The sequence below is a fragment of the Nothobranchius furzeri genome, chromosome 9, assembly GCF_043380555.1.
Source record: "Nothobranchius furzeri strain GRZ-AD chromosome 9, NfurGRZ-RIMD1, whole genome shotgun sequence".
Classification (NCBI taxonomy): domain Eukaryota; kingdom Metazoa; phylum Chordata; class Actinopteri; order Cyprinodontiformes; family Nothobranchiidae; genus Nothobranchius; species Nothobranchius furzeri.
The window spans coordinates 52,582,146-52,602,317 of record NC_091749.1 but is presented as its reverse complement, the minus strand read 5'-3'; the positions used below and the strand labels follow the sequence as shown (position 1 = coordinate 52,602,317).

The 20,172-nt window shown below is 40.8% G+C and overlaps 2 protein-coding genes across 2 annotated transcripts in view; one reads left to right on the top strand and one right to left on the bottom strand.

Moving 5' to 3' along the window:
- Window positions 1-14,267, top strand: part of lsp1a (lymphocyte specific protein 1 a) — a 29,926-nt gene extending 15,659 nt beyond the window's left edge. Inside the window, exons 6-15 of the mRNA XM_070554934.1 lie at window positions 1,142-1,267; window positions 1,431-1,454; window positions 2,808-2,849; window positions 3,461-3,492; window positions 4,162-4,246; window positions 4,463-4,603; window positions 4,728-4,823; window positions 5,548-5,631; window positions 6,576-6,678; window positions 14,008-14,267. Coding sequence (XP_070411035.1) covers window positions 1,142-1,267; window positions 1,431-1,454; window positions 2,808-2,849; window positions 3,461-3,492; window positions 4,162-4,246; window positions 4,463-4,603; window positions 4,728-4,823; window positions 5,548-5,631; window positions 6,576-6,678; window positions 14,008-14,033 — 759 coding nt within the window. The 3' untranslated portion in view covers window positions 14,034-14,267. The remainder of the gene's footprint in view (window positions 1-1,141; window positions 1,268-1,430; window positions 1,455-2,807; window positions 2,850-3,460; window positions 3,493-4,161; window positions 4,247-4,462; window positions 4,604-4,727; window positions 4,824-5,547; window positions 5,632-6,575; window positions 6,679-14,007) is intronic.
- Window positions 8,004-18,273, bottom strand: LOC107381849 (mucin-17). The gene is made up of 3 exons (XM_015953763.3): window positions 18,135-18,273; window positions 17,748-17,789; window positions 8,004-13,824 (listed from the first exon to the last, which is right to left on the bottom strand). Exon 3 carries the CDS (start codon window positions 13,813-13,815, stop codon window positions 8,248-8,250), a length of 5,568 nt encoding a protein of 1,855 aa, XP_015809249.3. The 5' UTR covers window positions 13,816-13,824; window positions 17,748-17,789; window positions 18,135-18,273; the 3' UTR covers window positions 8,004-8,247.
- Window positions 18,274-20,172: the final 1,899 nt, after the last annotated feature.

Below are 20,172 nucleotides of genomic sequence, written 5' to 3'. Positions count from 1 at the left end.
GCTGAGAGGTCCCCAACACAGTCATGCAGAGTAGTATTTTTTATTCCAACTCCATCATTTGACGGATAATCTTAGTTTGAAACTCTGCAATGAAGGTGGTGAGTGATTTGCATTCAAGTCATTTCTGACAACGTTAGCTTAGCTTTTTTATTATTATTATTAAAAGATAATATCACCCCACTTTAACCCCAAAGACCCATGACTGTAATATTACAACATCCCATTTATTCAACAAAAATAAAACTTTCTCTTTTTATTCTTTTAAAGCCACATTTACACTACAGATAAGTCCTATTTTTCACTTCTGCATTACGATTGGATGGTGGAATGTGTATCGGGCCAAGCTGAACATGGAGACTTGCTCTGAAGAACATCACCCTGTTGTTTTGGAGATGAATCATCTCTGCTCTGTTTCATTACAGCACTTTCTTCCATTAAACTCAGCAGGTTTGCATCATCTGCAAAGTTTAGAACACCCCCTGTTGCAGATATTTGTGACGTTATTATCAGACATTGTTTGATGTTAATGATGCTCAAATCATCTAGCATTCTACACATGAAACAATGTTTTCATGGAAATGAACACTAAGCACACACATGACCATCCTTACTTTAGGTCTGACAAAACCACAGTTTAAGTTTCACCAACTCCCCAGATGTCTGCAAAAACCTTTTCCTCAGCTGATTTAACAAATAGAAAAACCTTTTTCTCGTTCTCTCTACAAAACTTTTGGTTTATTTGGCCTCTTACTTTCTCAGACTTTCATTCAGCAGTTGTATCCTGACAGAACTCCAGACCTTCCCCCTTTTCTCTTGTGTTTCATAAAAGACTCAAAAACACGCAGAGCTGTTATAAAAAGGTTACAGATGACAAAATCTGGCTTCAAACCTGAAGGCAATAAAGCCAAAGAATGCTGTTTGGCTCCCAGAGGACAGAAGTGAAATGTAGCCTGACGAACGCAGCCATGATGTAAGACTCTGTAAGAAATTCCAGTTCCTAACACCAGCGGCTCTTATTGGTCCTCTGCCTCTAAACACCACATAATAGAGAGAATTTCCCAGTTCCTTTAGTTTGTTCATCAGGACAGAATCCTGCTAACTTACCTGTAAGTGAGAAACACTCGTTGTTTTGCTGTCTCAGAGACTCCTGGAGGCTCGGAGGAGGAGAAGCGAGGAGATGTACAGCAGATCTTCAGGGTCTCTCTTGAGCGGCAGTGAAGGCGAGGAGTCATTAAACTGCTATGGTCCCATGAGCCCAACCTTCAAGGTGACTCATAAAACCAAAGGTGGTCTACTGAACACCTTGTGTATCTTACAGCATGTCTTTCATGACATGTTTCTAATGTCTGGGTAAAGTCTGAGGATGCTGCTATTGGTTCAGAATATTAATAGATCTTTTCTTCTCTTCATGCTCCTTGTTGTTCCTCTAGAAACTCCTCATCCAGTTTTACCCTGTGAGTACTCATTTACTCTCACTGTTACTATGCTGATTATGTTTTCAGATGTTCCAAAACAGCTGCATGGAATCACAAGAAATGCATTAAATCAGTCCAACTTGCCCAATCAGCACAAGAGAGTTAAAAACACCTCGTCCTGTCTCAAACTCTAATCTGCTTGTGCCTGAAGGAAGCCAGCAGCTAATGAGGAACGCTGAGAACCCTTCAGAGCTAGACCATTCTAAACAATTAGATAAGTCTGGTTTTTAGGGAGTGAAAATTTAAAGAAAAGAGGATTAGATCAACTCAAAAGGAATTCCGACTTATGGTGTTTCCAGAACAAATGTATGTTCGTCACTCTTAACTCTTCGCTGCCAGCGTTTTTCAGCGTTTTAACTGTTTTTTTAAGAGTCACAGAATGTTGTGCGGTAGGATGATGTCAATGCCAAAACTACCAAAACAAAGCTAAGACTCACCTCTTACATCAGGAAGAATCAGCGCGTTTCGAGTGTTATCCGTTCTTTCATCATCCGTTGTTGAATTGGGATCGGCAGAAGCTTTTCCGGTTCGCTCCTCACTTATTTTACAGCAGCGGCCCAAAACGATCTAACACATGGATTTTCTGCTTCCTGATCACGTGAAGTGTGACGTAGGCGGATAAAGATCGGCTTTAGAGCTGGGATGTTTGTTGTCACTGTGCGGGGCTCGTTCCCACACCCATACAATAAAAAAATGCAACAGTTGGATTTAAAATGACGACTTTTGTCGTCAATGGCAGTTAATGAGTTAAAGGCCAAATGTTTTTTTTTTTCTGTGGAGGAATGAGGAGGCAGCTCCTAATGGGCCTAGGCAGCTCATTTCAGCATTCGTTGATTCTGCTCTGGTTTTCAGGCACTTGATCTCAACTTTAACAACATTTTCAACATTCCTTTGCTGGTTTATCAGATTTTGTGTCATGTCTCCAACTTGTTGTTTGACAAAGTCCAGGCTGCTGCCAGTGGTTGGTTTCCCTTTTTCAGCTCTTTTCAAAAGAAGAAAACAGCAACAGCAGTCAGGAGTGGTCTAAAACTGTGTTATAAATCTCCTGGAAGGATGTGTGTGTTTGTGAGGAACAATATTGAACATGTTACAAAGGATAAAGCTTAAATTCACAACAAAAGAGCTCAACCGTTTAAAACAAGAACAAATACAACAAAATAAAAGTAAGAGCATTGTTTTTATTCTTAAATAAGCTACTCCCGTAGTCTTTCCCAGTCCCAGTCATGTTATCTAGACTGATTTGGAAAGAAAGAAGGGAGGGAAACAAAGATGTTTTTTTGTTGCTGATGTTATGGAGGAGTCTGTATCTCAGCTCATTGTCCCTCTTCACAGGAAGAGGCAAACAGCCGATCCTCAGCAGATGGAAAATGCTCAGTGAGTGCTGCTGTTCCGTGTCAAAGGTCACTTCATCTTTGTGCTATTTTCCACCAAACCTCCTCTTCCAGAGCCAAGTGCACGGACACACCCCGACGTCTCTCAGCAGCTGCTGGACAAAGACCTAAAACTGCATCTGAACTGTTCTTCTGAGTCAGGAAGTTAAAAAAGGCTTCGTGATGAATGCTGAGTTTGTTATTTTAAATCTTTTCTTTTCTCAAAAGATTAGAAAAAAAGATATCTTCTGTTTTTTTTTCTGTGAAAGAGCGGCATTGTCAGAATGGAGCAGGAATTAGCATGTTCTCCCATGTGTGTTCCCCAGACGTTCCAGCTTCCTCCAACAGAACAAAACACGTATGTCAGGTTGACTGACGTGAGTGAGTGAGTGAGTGAGTGAGTGAGTGAGTGGTTTTGTGGACAAGAGACCCGTCCAGGGCGTGCCACGCATCCCCACATGACTGCTGGAGTTAGAACCCAGACCTCTGAACCCCCTAGAGCAGGAAACGAGAGAGATCTGATTTAATGAAATTAATTTTGACAGTTTTGTCACAAAACACAAAAAGACAGTCAAATGTAAATATTTCAAAGCCTTCTGTGTCTTTTTTCTGTAGATAACGGAAAGAACAGAGTCTCTGAGGAAGAGGTGAGTATGAATTAATATTATATTTTACAGATAAGCACAAGAATGAACCGTGATAACTGTGAGATGTATTCTTGTCACCAGTTTCAATGACAACCAGAGAATTTTAATAATCAAGCATGACCAAACACATTTGGGTTACTCTCTTTTTTACAGCCTAATAACATTAGGGATGAGTATTGGTGAAATTATGGCGATATGTTACGTACACAGGGAGACATTACGATATGTCACGATATATTGCGATACTTTCAGCCAGACGATATTAGCGATTTTAGACTGTAATTATTGTTGGGAAAAAACAGTCCAAACTGATACATACATTTTTAACATGATGTATCTGAACCATAGTAGAGAGATTTACATTTCAGTGGTGGAAGCAAAACCCATTGCACACTGCTGCCAACTACTGGTCTGTGTTTGAATTGCACCAAAAGAAAAGAAAATACACATGTTTGCATGTAAATTCTTCCAAATATTCAATACACATCTTTTTAATATCTATATAATATTGCAGGAAAAACATGTGCGATATATTGCCATATCGATATTTTCTTACATCCCTAAATAATACACTTTTCCAGCCAACATTATTATTATTATTATTATTATTATTATTATTATTATTATTATTATTATTATTATTATTATTATTATTATTATCCTCCACAGCTCCAGCAGCCTGAAGAAGACAACATCACCTCTTCCTGTGTGTAAGATTGATAAAAAGCTGGAACAATATGCTCAGGCTCTGGAGGTACGAGGACGGTGTTTCATTAAAGCTTTTCAGACACAAGCTGATCACACACAGGCAACTGACTTCATGTTGTATGCTGAAATGTTTCACCAGAACTTTTATTACTTATAAACATAAATACTTCCTTCCTTTGTGAACTCAGCACATTTGTCCTGAAACTATCATCTTAACTGGGATAATATCTAAAGTTTCTGGATTCCACACTGTCTTTCTGAGGTCTCATCAAAAGAAGGGAGGTCGAGTTGCCCGGTGCCGACAGACCTGATGGGTTCGTCTGAACCTGTTGCCTCTAAGAAGAACCTGTTTGAAGCTGGAGAAGCCTGGAGCCTAAGTGTCATCTCAGCCACCTCATCTAAGGTTGGTACATGAACATCTTTGCCATCAGTTTAATGCTGACTTGTCCTCATTTCCTATTTAGTCATAATATTTATAAAAAAGCAAGTTTTTCTATTTTAAAAAGCTTATTTTTTTCTTGTTCCAGGATGCTGATGGTTTAAAAGTGGGCGTGGCCAATCTCATCAACCAGTGGGTGAAAGGTGACGATGGAAGCGGGAGCACCTCACCTTCAAAGCCAGCTGTAGGTTTCTGTTTTTAAAAGGATGTTTCCCAAATGATTTAAGTGCATTTCTTACTTAGACATTTGAGTTATGCGTTCAATCAGAGAATATTTAAGCATTCAAAACTTTGAATTTTGTTGTTTTTAATGACTGTTGTTGGTTTTCTTAGTGAAACAGAAGACTCCTGTAGCTTTGATGTTTAGCATCTACGGTTTATAAGAATTCTGATCATTTCCTTCTTTTACAAGATGAACGTTTCTCGTCATTCCTGAAGAACAACGTCACATAAATGTTGTAGCTTTTTCTGGCTTCCTGATGAAAACCATCATAGCTAGTGGGCACTGAGGTTTATGGTTTTTAAGATTATACTTTTTCAGTGATTAATGATTTCCTCTGCCAGTCAGGAGATGATGGCACCATGCTTCAGATGTTTCCTTCTTTGTTAAAGGCTTGGGGCGTGTAAATGACTGTTTTAGCCTGAACCATGAAGCATCTCCTGCCAAAAGCAGTTAAAGTCAAATTTTAACCCTCTTCATCTTAAAAATCCTCATGTTGATTTCTCTTGTAGCTGCACATGTCCTTGTTGCTTTGTTGCACTTCTGTCATCATGTCCCATCTGGTGTCAATCAGACCAGTATGACAGAGCTTTCAGTGGAAGTGTGCCTCCTTGTGGTGGCTGTGTCCTCATGCAGGTCCTTCAGGAAAAAGGAGCCAACGCTGCTCTGTTGTTCCCTCTGTTTTCAGGAGATAAGACCTGGTGGAGTTTTAAACAAGAAGAATTTATGGGAAAGCCTTGGTGACACGATGCCTTCAATGAGAGATGGAAAGGTACACACCAGCGTTGCTAAACTGACTGTTTATTCCAACACATTCTCATGCCTGTTGCAGAATGTGTTGTTTATTCTCATTCATCCACTGGTTTGCGTTTTGGGCTGCATGGTGGTTGGTGGCTCTGCTACCGTGCAGCAAATATGCTGCAGGATTTCTCCAGTTACCCCAATCCTCCCAGAGACCAACTGGGCGTGACCCTACTGAGGAAGAGGTGGTTAAGATAATAGATGATTTGTGTTTTCCACCAAACCCAGGTGGACCGCTCGTCACATTATTTAGGGGATGTTGCTAAATGCGTTTCTTCTTAAAGGACAAATACTGCATCAGTTGAGACAATTGTTCTCATTTGGTCTTTGCTTTCACGTTTGCAATTTTTGATTCTTTTAATGATTTTTAAGTGTTTTTTTATGCTCACAACACTTCTTTTGTGCCTTATCCTCTCAAGGAGTCATTGTTCATCTGAATGGCTGATATAGTTAGCAGGAAAAGCACACCTGTGGGGATTTTAGAATATTTAAATTAGTCTAAAACAGGTGTGGGAAATCCTGGTCCTCAAGTGCAGTGATTTTAGTTGGTTCCCTGCTCCCTCACTCCTAAATCAGTGGTTAAATCACCTGTTCAGCAGGTCATCAAACTCTGCAGAAGCCTGTTAATCACCTACTGATTAAAATCAGGTGTGTTGGAGCAGGAAACAACTAAAACATGCATGACGGCTCTCAAGGACCAGAATTGCTCTCAGTCTAAAATCAACCTTGGTGAAATTGGTCATTCTAATCTTGTGATGATGAACCGTTTTCACAATGTCATGTTGACCCAGATGAACTAAACTTAAATAAGACATTTATGGACATTTTTCTGATGTTTTTTTCATTTTTGTTTATTTATTTATTTATTTATTTATTTATTTATTTATTTATTTATTTATTTTATCTGCATTTCAGGAGAACTCCACAAAAAAATATAAATTTGTGTCTTTGGGTCACGGCAAGTATACAAAAGTTTCCGGTGGAAATGGCAGCAGTGAAGATGCAAACTACCCCGAAGGTGAGAATTTAGGACTGTATGTCACTCCCACAGACCAGGACATTTATGGCTGGTTAAGTGACATCTAGTGAAAGACAATAGTAAGCTGGTGTTTCATTTGATGGAAAAAAATAGGATTAATTTAGCATAAAACAAAAAGGGATTTGATAATAAAAAAAGGGCCAGTTGGAGACAACATTTTTTAATTCTTTATGCATATTCACAAGTCACAGTGAGCAGATCTTAAATGGAACTTCAGTCTTCCATACTAAAAAATCTAAGAAACATTAAAATGAATTGTAGATGTAAAAAAATGTTTACAACAATTTATTACAACTTCTATGGAAGCAGCATAACTCTCTAAGCCTCTGAAACAACACATTTCTATACTTCTTCTGAACTTTTCACTCTAGCTCTCATCACCATCATCAGTTTCCTCAAAACTTTTGTTTAGTTACTTTCATACTGATTAGAATCTCAAAACAAAACAACTCACCAGAATTCAGGGCCAACCGTTTCATCATTAGGCAAAGGTTTGTAAGCAGCACTCAGCATTTGTTGAATGGACACATTTATCATTTTAGCCTGGATGACTGGTACCTGAGTTACAATGTTTACCTTCTCATTATTTGATGCGTGTTCTAAAGCCAGATTGTATAATCTCAAGATGCTTCAGCTATAGGTGCTAGCATGTCTAGCAAAATCTGCCAACATCTCAGTAGGATCACTTACATATTTTTAAAATCAGACTTTTCTTGTCCTGACTGTCTCCACCCTTCCATACCTGACTTTCAGACAACTTCATTTAACATCACCTGTGTCTTTTCTCCTCATTCATCTTGATTTTCCCTCCAAATCTATGCCGTTGTTTCAGGAATGTACGAGCCCTGTTGATCACAGAGAATAAAATCTGCCCGCAAGCGAAATACTAAAAGCTTTTTTTATCTTATTTTATTAGAAAAAATGAAAAGCATTGCAAACAGACTACAGACCACAGTCACAGCTAGGCTGATGTCAAATAAAAAAACACATATTTGAGATGCAGCTTACATCACTGATCACACTTTTGTTTAGTCTCACTTTGATGGTTTCAAGAACTGTGCATCATGGCGTACCATGCAGTATATTATGATTTTTAGGGGCCTATTCTTGTCTTTTTTATTTATCTATTTAATGAAATTATTCATAATAATAATAATAATAATAATAATAATAATAATACTTTTATTTTGTATTGGTTTTTCACGGCACTTAAATACTAAAACCTTTAATTTCTCTCTGGGATCATTCAAGTATTTTTGAATTTGGATTTAAGTACATTTTTCTACAAAATAGGTAACACGAAGTTGAAATGAAATAGTTGAACTTTATTTATTTACTCTAAATAAAATTTAAAATATGAGTAACTGAAGTCCGACATCAGGCTAAGTGCGGGGAAAAAAGGTGGTTTTGATGATACAAACATTCAGAATTCCAATAAGGATCATTTTCTTCTAAATGTTCTCATTCTGTACATGTCATCCTCTACCTGCCCAAAACTTTGCATAAATTCATATTTTGTCAAATAGGACAAATCACTTATAGTTGACCTTATTCTTCAATCCCATCAGGTAAATCAGTAGCTTTGGTTGAACCAAACCCTTTGGCTGTTCTGTTGAAATCCTTGCGTTTGTCCTCCTGACATTTGCGTTTTATCAGTCCCATTTCAAAAATGGATGCTATTTTTGACAGAGGTTTTTCTGCCGCTTCCTTCAGCTTTCTAGCATCAAAGCGAGGGCTGTACAATAAAACTGGCAGACGGTTAACAAAAGAAGGAACAGCTGACTGGTCGTCTTTGGATGACTTTTTCTTTTCTGGGTCCTTCTTGTTAGCATTGATCTGATCCATGATTTTTTCCTTGGTGGAGAACATTTGAAAAAGGAGTGCATCCCACATCTTCAGTGCCTTTGGACCTTCTTTGTTCTTCATGATCTCCTGATTGGCAGGTTGTCCTGCAGCTGGCTCCCCAGAGACTTCGTCTGCAATCCCATCACTGACACTGGGGCTGATCTGAGCTTTTGCCTCTGGCTCTGGGAATGTTGGTTCATCTGGCTCAACAACCATGTGTTTTTTCAGCCTTGTCCACCCACTGAGTTTACCCTTGAGGCCCTTTGGCTTCTGGGTTGCTTTTGGCTGAGTGGGTGTGGGTGGGGTCCCCTCTGCAACTGAGCTTTTGTCAGTAACTGAAGATGCAGTCGATGTCACTGACTTCATGGAGGATTCCACTGCTGGAGTTTCCATTGGTGCAGCTCTGTCTTTGGCCTTCAGTATGTCCTTGATTTTTAGGCCAGTTTGTGGCTGAGATGGCGGTGATGTTCCTCTGTTTGGTGCTGGAGCTTTTACTGAGACTGAGGCCTGAGGCAGAGAGGCAGGAGTGGCAGAATCAATCACAGCATCTTTGACTATGGATGGTTTCATGTCAGTACCTGTTGCTGGCTCTGCGGAGGCAGTGGTGTCTAGTGGTTGCTCTGTCAAACACTCAACACTATTAGGAGTCTTTGAGGATTCTGTTTTTACCACTGGGGGGCTTATTTCTATGGCTGAAGAGGAGTCTAGGTTCTGAGTAGAAGGTTTTGGTTTACTGTTATTGATGCTTGGTGAGGAAAGAGTTCCTTCAACAGAAGAATATGAAGAGCGGTCTGTTTTTATGTGGTGCACTGGGGAATGTGCCTTTATCCCAGGGACAGAAGTGTCTTTACTTGTTGGCAGTTTTGTTTCTGGCTTTGACTCATTCATCGTTAATGACTTATCAGACTCCTGAACAATACTAGTTGGTGTGTTACTTTGATAAGGTGGAAGAGGAGAGTGTATCTGTTGTTTCACAATATCTGATGAAGGTTTGGATTCTGTCAAATGGTTCAAAGAAACAGGGGTTTTAACAGGCCGGGGTAAGGTAGGGGTGTGTGCTTGTTTTGGTGTGAAGCACATTCGTGGTTCAGGTAAAGGAGACGCTCTCACTGCAGCCCATGGTTTACCTGTAGCTTGTGGACTCTGAAGGGGGTTTTGGTCTTTTGTTGCATCATTAACAGACTGGATCTTACTGAGAGAATGTGGATTTAAAGCAACGTGTGTGGCAGCTTGGGGATTTATATTATAAATGTTTGTTTCAGAGGAAGTTGCAGGCTTATTGACAGACGTTAAGTGCTCTGATGAGGCTTGTAAGTTTGCTGAATCCATGCAAGTAAGAGAAATCTGACTGGACTTCATTGCTTTAGTTTCTTGTTTAACTCCAACACCCAGTGTGTTGATCTCTTTGAGTGTAGCGGAAATGGAAGCTTGTGTCTCCATCATGGCCGTTAAAGAAGATTTTGTTGGTGCCAATGGACTTGCTAAGCATTTGTGACCCATCATCGGTTGCATGACAGCTAGGATTTCCTCCTGTTGAGTAGTTCTATCTGCAATTTGGTGTGAAGGTGTCTCAGGTGAATTGTTCAGAAGGTTTGTAGTTACTGATTGCGCCTCAAATCTATCAGACCTGATCTGAGCAGTTTTTGGTGGGATGTGCCTGATTGTTGGACTGGAAGGCACCACGGGTTTACTGGACTGCTGAGCATTGCAGGTTGGTTTAGCAGCCACTGTGGGCTCTGCTGGTAATGGTAAAACCATCTGAAATTTGTTTTGAAGCAGATTTTCACTAGTTGGATTATTCTCTAAATGACTGCCCAGGTCGAAGTTGCTTGATGGTGCAGTTAGGTGTTGAGTAGCTTCTACAGCTTGTGCAGGTGGTGTTTTACTTGTGGAACCTCTAAGGTGCTCTGTAGGAGGATTATCTGATGACCTGGACTCATTCTTGGACATGCTCGTGTTTGTCGTAGCAACATTAAAGGCTGGCTTCTGCTGAAGGATTTCTGCATTTATAGAATTAAGATGCTGAAGCCCTTGAGTGTTGAGGCCAGTTATTGTTGTTGCTTCCATTACTGAGTACGAGTTTTTATATAATTTTTCTGCTTGCACACTTTTACTTGGACAACCCCAGCCTATGTTGGATTTAGCAATTACAGCTGCACTGACGGGTGTGGTGTTTCGCTTTTCCATTGCTTTTTTGGGTTCATGTAATTGGTTTGCCTCAATGGGAACATTTACATTGGGATGAGTTGCTGACTTGATTGGAGTACCAAGTAAGGCCATTTCTGTGGTACCTGTACCTGGTAAGGTTATACTTACATCAGGTATATTTGATGTAACCATACAGTGGTTTTTTTCCAGTAATTGATTATTTCTCCAAACTTGAGTTTCTGTATCATGCAGATGGATAATTTTGCCACTCATCTTAGGGGATGAGTCTGTGCAGATATTGTGATGTCCACAACAAAGGGATGATTGAACGGGCTCATGTGGTAGAATTTTTCTTTTTGTAAAGATTTCCTGGTTGTTTAATGTATTTTCAAAGATTTTTGCATCTGGGTTTCTACCGTTTTGGGAATCATCCAGATAACCATCACCTACCTTCACCCTATTTGTTAGGACATTTTCATTGCTGACTTTATTTGGATTACTAATCTCTTTGATCTGTTTTTCTAAAATGTCTTGAGTTATTATTGTGCTCAGCAGTGGGATTTCTGAAGGCACTTTGGTAGGTTGTTGTTCCCCATTAGCAGCAGCTTTGACACACTGACTTCCTGTGAATTGACCCTGCATCTGTGTTGCAGATACAAGCTTGGCAGTAGGTTGAACGTTGATACTTTGGACTGCTGGTGGGCTGATTTTAATTTGAGTTGGTCTTAAATTTCTTGACTGTTCATTTATATTTGTGACTCCATTAAAGGTTTTATTGGAAAAAGAACTTTTACCAAACTTTGAATCTTTTTGAGCATTGGCGACTCCTTTTGTGTTAAGCTGTGCCTCTGCATTTAAGATGTTCATATAAGGTGTGACCAAACTGGATGTATCAATGCTATCAGTGGAGTATTGGGCTGCTTTTAGCCCTGCCTCTATAGAAAACTGTGCCAGACTTTTCATGTGTACCTCACCTGCTTTAGGCATTGGTACTGGAGCCTCTGAATATGAGGCTTTTGATGAGGATTCATCACTTGTGGGTGGTTGTATTGTTTTCTGTGCCAATCCAAAGGCGAGGTTGGGTTTTATAGTGCCCATGTTAGTTCTTTTAAGAGACTGAATCCCAGTATTAAGAGCTCCAGACTGACTGTCCTCGGTGACCTTGCTGCTCTGTGTGAGAATACGGTCATCTGGAACCTCTGACTGAAACAAATGTTTGTCGTAAACCACAAAACCTGGTTCCTCAGGTCGATTTTCATGCTTTGGGGTATCTGGTCCATTTACAGACTTGTCTTTCTGGTGTTTTTCTGAGGTTTCCTCAGTGGTGGAAGGTGTAGAGAGGTGATGCGATGTACTACTCCTAATGCCACCATAGGCAGCATATTCAGCTGGAGTCAGCCCGTAATATGTAGAACGTGATTTGGACTTTGAAGTGGCCAGTGACATTTGAGTTTCCAAAAGGGACGTCAAAGACTTGCGTGCTTCAACTACTGGGGGATGATGGGTGAAGATCACTGGGCTTGGACTTAATGGTGCTTGGACTGGGTTTACTAGGGTGGGATTGAAATGATTTGGTGCACAATGAAAGGATGGAACTTTTGGCAAAGATGATGGTTTGTTTTCTGAAAACAAGTCTGTTTGGGGGTCCTGGGATCTTTCTAGTGAAGGTCTGACCACAGAAAGAGCTGGCATAGCCATGTTTTCTCTGTGGTTCATCTCAGTTTTGACCAAGCTTAGATTCAACGTACTCTTCTGTGTATTAGGAATCTCTGTTTCTTTATAAATGTTGGCATGTTGAACTCCAACTTGTTTCTGTTCTTCCATCACAGATAAAGGGATATTCGAAAAGCCAGGCTGGAGTGCTGAGTTGGGTTTCAGTGGCTCTTTCTGAACACAGGCTGCTTGTAAATCTCGAAAGGAGTTGAAAGCAGGACTTGCAGAGGATAAAAGTGGGTTGGGTTTTGATATTTCAAAAATAGGTTTTGATATTTGAGCTGGTGTGTAAGAAGGGATCTGGCATCCTCCACTCTGGGGCCAAGGTGAAGACAGTTTCTGGTCGCTGTTCACCACTGACGCTGCTGTTTGTTCACTGTATGCAGCAGAAAATGATGCTCCCACGTTGACTGGACTCATAACTGTGAGATCTTGTACAGACAGAGGTTTGGACATCTCATAAAATGTTGCCTTGGATGTATAAAGTTTCCCTTGCATACCTTCAAGCTTCGGTTCTTTCACTGCATCAACCAAGGTTATTTTTGAGGCAGTTATTTCAGATGACATCTGTCGAAGGACACAGTTGCCATTGCTGGAGACCATGGCAGTCCTGGCTAATGTCTGGATCTGAGGATTAGCCTTCAAATTAGCATTTGTCTCCCCCTGGCTGGAAATGGAAGATTGTGCATAATTGTTTGCAACTGATAGCTGAGCTGGAACGGGAGACAGATCCGTAACTTGATAAGGTGCTGGACCTGCACCAGAGTTGGTGGCAGCAGGGCATAAAGTCAGTCTGTGCATTGATATTTTAGGGCTGGACTCTGACAGAAGAACCGGAGGGACTGTTGCCACCGGCCCATGAGAATTTGACATCATGTTAAACCTAAAAGGAGTTGGGTGACATGATAGAGGAACCTGCTGTGATGTTGGTGATGTGAATGGTGGCATCATGAAAGGTGCAGCGTCATCAAATATAAACGAGGAGCACTCATACAGCGGAGCCACCTGTTCCTCTGGGGGTCTGACCCCTGCTGGGTGGGGTGGAGGGTAAAATCCCATTTGTACACAAGGGCTGCTCTGACGATGAGGGAATGCAAGTGCAGAGTGATCATAGAGGGAGCCTAATGGGAAACCGGATACAGATGAGTCTGCAATGAAGACTGAGTCTGGTGTCCTTGGTGGGCTGGACTGGTCGCTGTGCTCCAGGTCTGTGCTCGCTTCATTGACCGGAGACAAACAGGAGCGGAAGGGGATGGGCGTTTGGGAAAGGCTGCCTTTCTTCTTGGCTCTCTTCTTCTTGAGTTTCTGAAGCCTTGCGTTGTCTTTGCCTGGTTTTGGCAGCAGCGGAGGAGGATCCTGCTGGGAAAGGTCAGGATCCAGGCCATTACTGTAACACACCTCCATCAGCATTTCACACTCCTGTCAGATAAATAAAACACATCATCAACTAGAATTATAGAGGAGAAATGTTTTCCATCAATGAGCATCTTCAAACTTTTATTTTTCCTCCCATAATACCAGATAAAACAAGCTCAAAGCCTGTGTAAACTAAAGAACTAGATAGTCCGATGTTACACTAACGTTTGTTTTCTTTGTTCACAGCTGGACCGCTCTATGATGATTTGTGAGATGTGTTGGGAATACTGGAACTAAAGCCACTATCAGTTCACTTATTGCTTTGATTTGGAAAAGTTTTTTTTATTTTATTTTTTTTCTTTTTTCACTTTTGTTCTACTGGAAATGCCCAAGAAGCAAAAATGAAAATTTTGCCTTTACTTCAGACTTGTAATAATTTTGTTTTGTGACTATTATCTCAAGCCATTTGGAGGATTTTTGAATACAATAAAATGTATTAAAATGTCTTTTCTGTTGCTCGTTATTTTTCTTTACTAATTTTTTAAGAATGATCGCCAAGTGAGACGTTTATTGTTTTAGAAATGTCTTTATATAAAGTATCTTGCTGCTATAAACATTCCTGTTATAAAACCCCACCAATGGTTCTTAGACAAGCTGGAGATCCTATAACAAGAACCCCATTAGCAGGTTCCAGAGATCTGGACTGGGACCTGAAAATGAATCATGGCTAAAACAAATCTTCCCACTGGAAATACGATGCACGTTTCTTAAAACGTCTACTTTAAAATGATGACTAACTATGTTTTAAAATAGCCTTCCAAGGAGACGGTCTGGTTTTAAAAATGACTTCTGCAGGAAACCAGAGTAGCCCAAAGCAAGATGGCTACCACAGAAATGAAGGTGAGCGAGTTTATGCTAAGGAGGATGTCTGCCTAAAAGCTACAGGTATAAAATAAGAATTTGGGTCTAAAGTGAGAGGATCGACCACCGAATAAATAAATGCAGATAGATTACAAAGTTGGTCTGTTAGCCTTACATGTTTGTTCACTGTAAATCTTTTCAAGTGTTTTCTGCTGCATCTGTTGAAAAATGATTGTCCTACCTCTTGCAGATGTCTTTGAACAGCCTCAGTTTGAAAAAATATAGAATAGTCTGGATCAAACCAATGAGCTAACAGCTAGACCCAGTTTCAACATGCATAAAAACTCCAATAAATGATTATTCTATAAGCAGAAATCTGTAATTCTTCAGGTTAGAAATGTTTAATATATTTTTTATACATCTGCAGTGGTTTCTGAATGCCTTATAAGTCGTACTCTGGAGAGAAAAGCTCTGGCGCACCTGTTTCAGCATGGAGGATTCAGCCAGAGGAGAAAGTAGCTTCAGACAAGATTTAGTCTTATTCCTTTGTATTTGGAAATCTTGCCTCGGATTGGCTGACAGCAGTGTGACTCTTCCACAGACTCTATTTGCTTTGCAATGTTGATGTTTTACCTCCACAAATAACGCAAGTCTGGAGGAGTTCTGCTGTGTGGTGAAGTTGCTAGTGCTAATGGTTAGCTTCTACTAGCTAAGATGTGAATTCCCCATCACAAGTCAAGATGGGTGAGTCCTCATGAAAGCTTCATGTAGCGCGGTCAGGCTTTTCTAATCCTGGAGTTTCCTCATCTACCTTCTATCAGGTGTAACAGACCAATTTCACTCTCAGCCTGCATGTTAAATGCAAAGTGGGTGATGATTTTAAAAAATGGTCTCCCAGTGAAGGACCTCTTTAATCTTTTCACAGAAATTCCCTTCAAAAGAGCTGAATCACCCATTTGATTAATGTTATCGCCACCTACTGGTCTACTTTTGTAAATCTTTTTATTGGGCGTTTATGTGTTCTAGATTGAAACATTATACCGTAAATCTTCTAATACAGGCCCGGGTCTGTATTTGACTCAAGCTCATCAAGCTCCAGGCCTTTATTGGAAGGAGGACCAGAAATAGAGGCAGGCCTCAATTTCTATTTGAGCAAAATGAACTAATGTTTCGCTGGAATTTTTGACAATTAAAATTGCGCCCACATTTTCAAAGTTAAACACATTTCTTTTAACAACGGTAGTTTCTGCTTCAGCCCTCTCCCCCCTCCTCCTGCGCAGCGACCGCAAACTCACTGATGCGCCTGCAGCCTCTCGGAGTTCCTGCTGCTCTAAACATTAAAATAATTATTTCATTTTCTGTTCCTCACTTCTGATTACCTTCAGTGGTGTCTGTTTGTTGCAACCACCAGGTACAAAAACTAACTTGTTTTTATTTGATTATTTTTCTGTCCTGCCTGTTTATTATCTTCCTGCATCTCCTCTCAATCCTAAAGAGAAACTGCTACCTGGGTTCATATGTATTCACCTTATGAGGTTACCTTAGAACTGCAGTTCTAAAAGATCTACCGACCGCAAAAACAGCGGAGTGCGCGCTGCTCGCCGGCCATGGCAACGCGCTGTGCCAGAGCGTCGGTACTGACACCCGCCGTAAAACGGACATTTAACCAAATTGTGACATTTACCCTCTTGCAATTTAACCTTCCCCTCACCCCCATTCTAACCTTAACCAGCTTGCGCATGCAAAGCTCTGATTGTTGACGCGCTCCAAACATCTGCGTCCTGAGCACGGCCACAGTAACTCTATCAAATCAGGTGTCGCCACCTCAAAAACTAATTTAACACGCGATCGTTCATGTCGGCTCATTTCCTTTAATGTTTTCTGTTTTTTTTTATTCTTTTATTTGTGCCTGATGCTTTTCGCTGCTGTGGATCAGGGCGCATCACCTGTCACCTGCTGACAGCAGGCTTCTGTCTTTTCCGAGGACTGCATCTTGCTGGTTATTATCACGTGACAGCGACTAGTCGATGACAGGCACAAAAAGTCACTATAGAGCGGTGAAGTCGACTAGTCGACTAGTTCATACAACCCCTACTGCTCCTCAGAGTGTTCTGCAGCATAATCAGCACGTTGTCTTTGAACTTGATATCAAATTTTCGCCTCCTCTTCATCTCCGCACAGTTAAAGTTACCCTCGCGGTCCATCACTGGCAAATCAAAAGTGAGACGGATGACACAACCGCCCCTGCTACCACATTCCACCCGGCCACAATAAAAAAACGGCCATTATTCACCTCCGCCGACTCCGACACCAGCCAAAATATGATACCCGGCAGTTAATTGAATACAGGCTAATATTAGAGGATTTACGGTATTTCAAATAATGGGGAGAAAAAAATGCTTCTGTTTGTAAAAATCCCAGTGTAGCCTTGGTGCTTTTGAGTGGTCTCACTCAACCTACAGTCTAATTATAGTGCAGGAGAAATAAGAGCAAACGTCCTGACACCGAGCACCTGCTGCCTGCTGTCCTGTATGAATGAAACGTCCTGAGTTTTCTGAGTTTTCTCAGGCTCAAATCCTCCCAGAGCTGCTCTGTTTGTGAGCTAAGCCTTGAGTTTCTGAGTGAAAATCTCAGTAAAAATGTAATTCGGTCTCATTTTTCCTCCTTTTGTCATGTAGGAGACCTTGGCGGCACTTCTTGCAAGTTTGACCAATTTAACCCTGAAATTGTATCAAGACTTGCATCTGAGAAGGATTTTTTTTTTGTTTCATGGTACTTTGACCAGTAAGCACCTTGAGAAGCTTGGCAGTTTTTCAGCAAGTATTTATCATTAATCCCTGCTGTCAAAGTGGCTCCTGTCATCGTAAGGCCAGCTGTAACAGGAGACACCCCCATCTAAGGCTCTGGGGTTGGACATCTGAGAGCTTTTCACTCCCGCAGCTCAAAAGAGGAAAGCGCAATTTAATTCAATTCAAAAATACTTTATTAATCTCAGAGGGAAATTAGAAATGAGCTTTGTGATAAAAGTGGGCTATGACCTCAATTCATCCAGCTTTAAAGCAGTTAATTAGATAAAAAGGACTGTTTTGGTGGGGCTGTCACATTATGAATCTGAAACAGCTTACCTGGGGGTGGAGATTTGGGTTGTGGTTTCTGCCTGCGATGGGCTGGAAAAGAAACAATGGACCAATGTGAGAAAGGGGTGCAGGAACATTTTCTGTTTGCAGGAAGTTTAATTGGCAAATGTGAAAGCGACATAATCTAAATGTGGTGTTGCTTGGTTCACAGCACAAAAATGTGCTAAAGTATTAACATGCTAAGCATTTCTTTGCAAGCCTTTTCTCATGGGGATACATTGAGATGTGTGATATGCATCATGCGTTTAATATTACAAATCGTGCACGTCAAGTCTCACACCATGTTTGCAGGTCAGCACCTGTCCGGCGGGTCAAGATTTCACGTCAGAACCACCGCCTTGTCAATCAAGCAGACACCGAGTTTGAGTGGATTACCTTCAGCTGACGGGAAAATCTGTTCTCTGCTTGTTAATCCCGGCTCAGAGTGTCACAGGGCCATCCCATCCTGAAGTGGACTGGAGTCTTGGGGAGCAAGCGGCGGTGCAAGCAGCTAGTCCAAAAATAAAATTGTTGTCTTCAGTGTTTGCTGCACGGGCAGATGGGGGTTTCCAGACCACCTGAGACGGTAGAGGTGCAGCCCCTACTGGAGGACAGTGACCACCTCTACCTGCAGGAAGGTGGAAGGACAACAAACACCTCAGTCTGAGGTATAATGACGTTGACTCAAAAATAAATTAATTCTAAAGTATTCCACATTGTCCATAAAAACTGTAAAAACATCAGTTTTCTGTTTATAGGATAACAGTAACCAAAGGACTGGTTTTAAAGGCAGGAGACTGCACTGTATCCTCTGGTTTATCCCAATAGATCTGAGAAACTCAGACATTGTACGGTTTGTGGATCTGTAACCATTTGTTGCCAAATTTTTACAATAGCAAGAGGGCGCTGTCTCTTCATCGTTACACATTTTTGGTGCAACTGGTTTTAATATTCATTCTATGAAACCTTAAAAGTTGTTTTTTTGTTTATTTATTTTTTTTTTTTTATTAAAACAATTATACATCAACCAATAAAATCTAAGTAAAAAGAAAATTTCTAAACAACATTTTTGTTCTTGTTCAATGAATTACTGGTGAAATTTGAACAATTTGATTATGGTGCAAAAGTTAAATTTTTTTTCAGTACTTTAACTTAAAAGATGAAACTTAACAGATACGATAGATTCATTGCAGCAAAACCAGATATTTCAGCCTTTTGTTTTGGGTTATAACTGTGATGATGGCTTCCAGCTGATGAAAACCCCATATTCAAAATCTCAATTAGAATATTGTAAAAAGGCTTAGTGTCACACTCTGATCAGATAATGAATCTTCAAAGGGCTCCTGAGCCTTTAGATTGTTTCTCAGTCTAAGCTGATTTACTGAAATAAATGGACTTTTGCAACCTATTCTCAGTTTTCAAGTTTTACCTGCATATTGCTTTTTGTGCTTCCAGAAACTATACTCGGTGTCAACTAATCATCATTCATAAGGATTTCTTTTGTAGTCTTTTCAATCACCAACCATAACAAAAGGTCATGAAACAAACTGCTTTTGTGTTTTTGTTTCCCGGTTGGACATATCCAGAAAACCTCACCAGGGAGGTGTCCAGGAGGCATCCTAACCAGATGCTCGAGCCACCTTAACTTGCTCCTAGACCCCAGCAGGTCCCTGAGGTCCAGTGACCAAAGCCTACTGGTTGTGCAGTGCACCAGCCTAAAGACCAAAGATGACAGATCATTTGCTGCTGTGGCCCCCAGACTCTGGACCTCTCTCCCCTTTAGCTTGAGATCAGTGGACTCAGTGGTCTCCTTTAAAAAGCAGCTGAAGACTCACTTGTTCAAGTTGGCTTTGGTGTGACCTTTGCTTGATTCGTCCTCATTACTTTCGCTTCAAGCTGTTGTTTCCACCAGTTCTGCCTTCCTTCACATTTTTAATATAAATCTGTCCTCTCTCTCCATTTTTATTACAATTCTTTTCTTTGTAATGTTTTATTTTTGGTTCTTGTAAACTTCTATATAAAATAATTTCTTCTTTTTCTTCTTCTCGACGTGGAGGAGCAGCGGATCCACTCCAAACCCCTCCTGGACGACTGACCACCCTATCTCTAAGGGAGAGACCAGACACCCTGCAGAGAAAACTCATTTCAGCTGCTTGTATCTGTGATCTCATTCTTTTGATCAAAACCCAAAGTTCATGACCATTGATGAGGGTAGGAATGTACGCCTGCATCACTGAAGACGCTGCATCAGTCCACCTGCTGGTCTCACGCTCCACCTTTGCCTCACTTGTGAACAACTTAAACTCATTCCTGACCTGGAGAAGGCATTCTACCCTTTTCTGACTCAAGACCATGGTTTCAGACTTAGAGGAGCTGATTCTCATCCCAGCTCCTTCACACTCAGCTGTGAACCTCTCCAGGGAAACATGGAGAT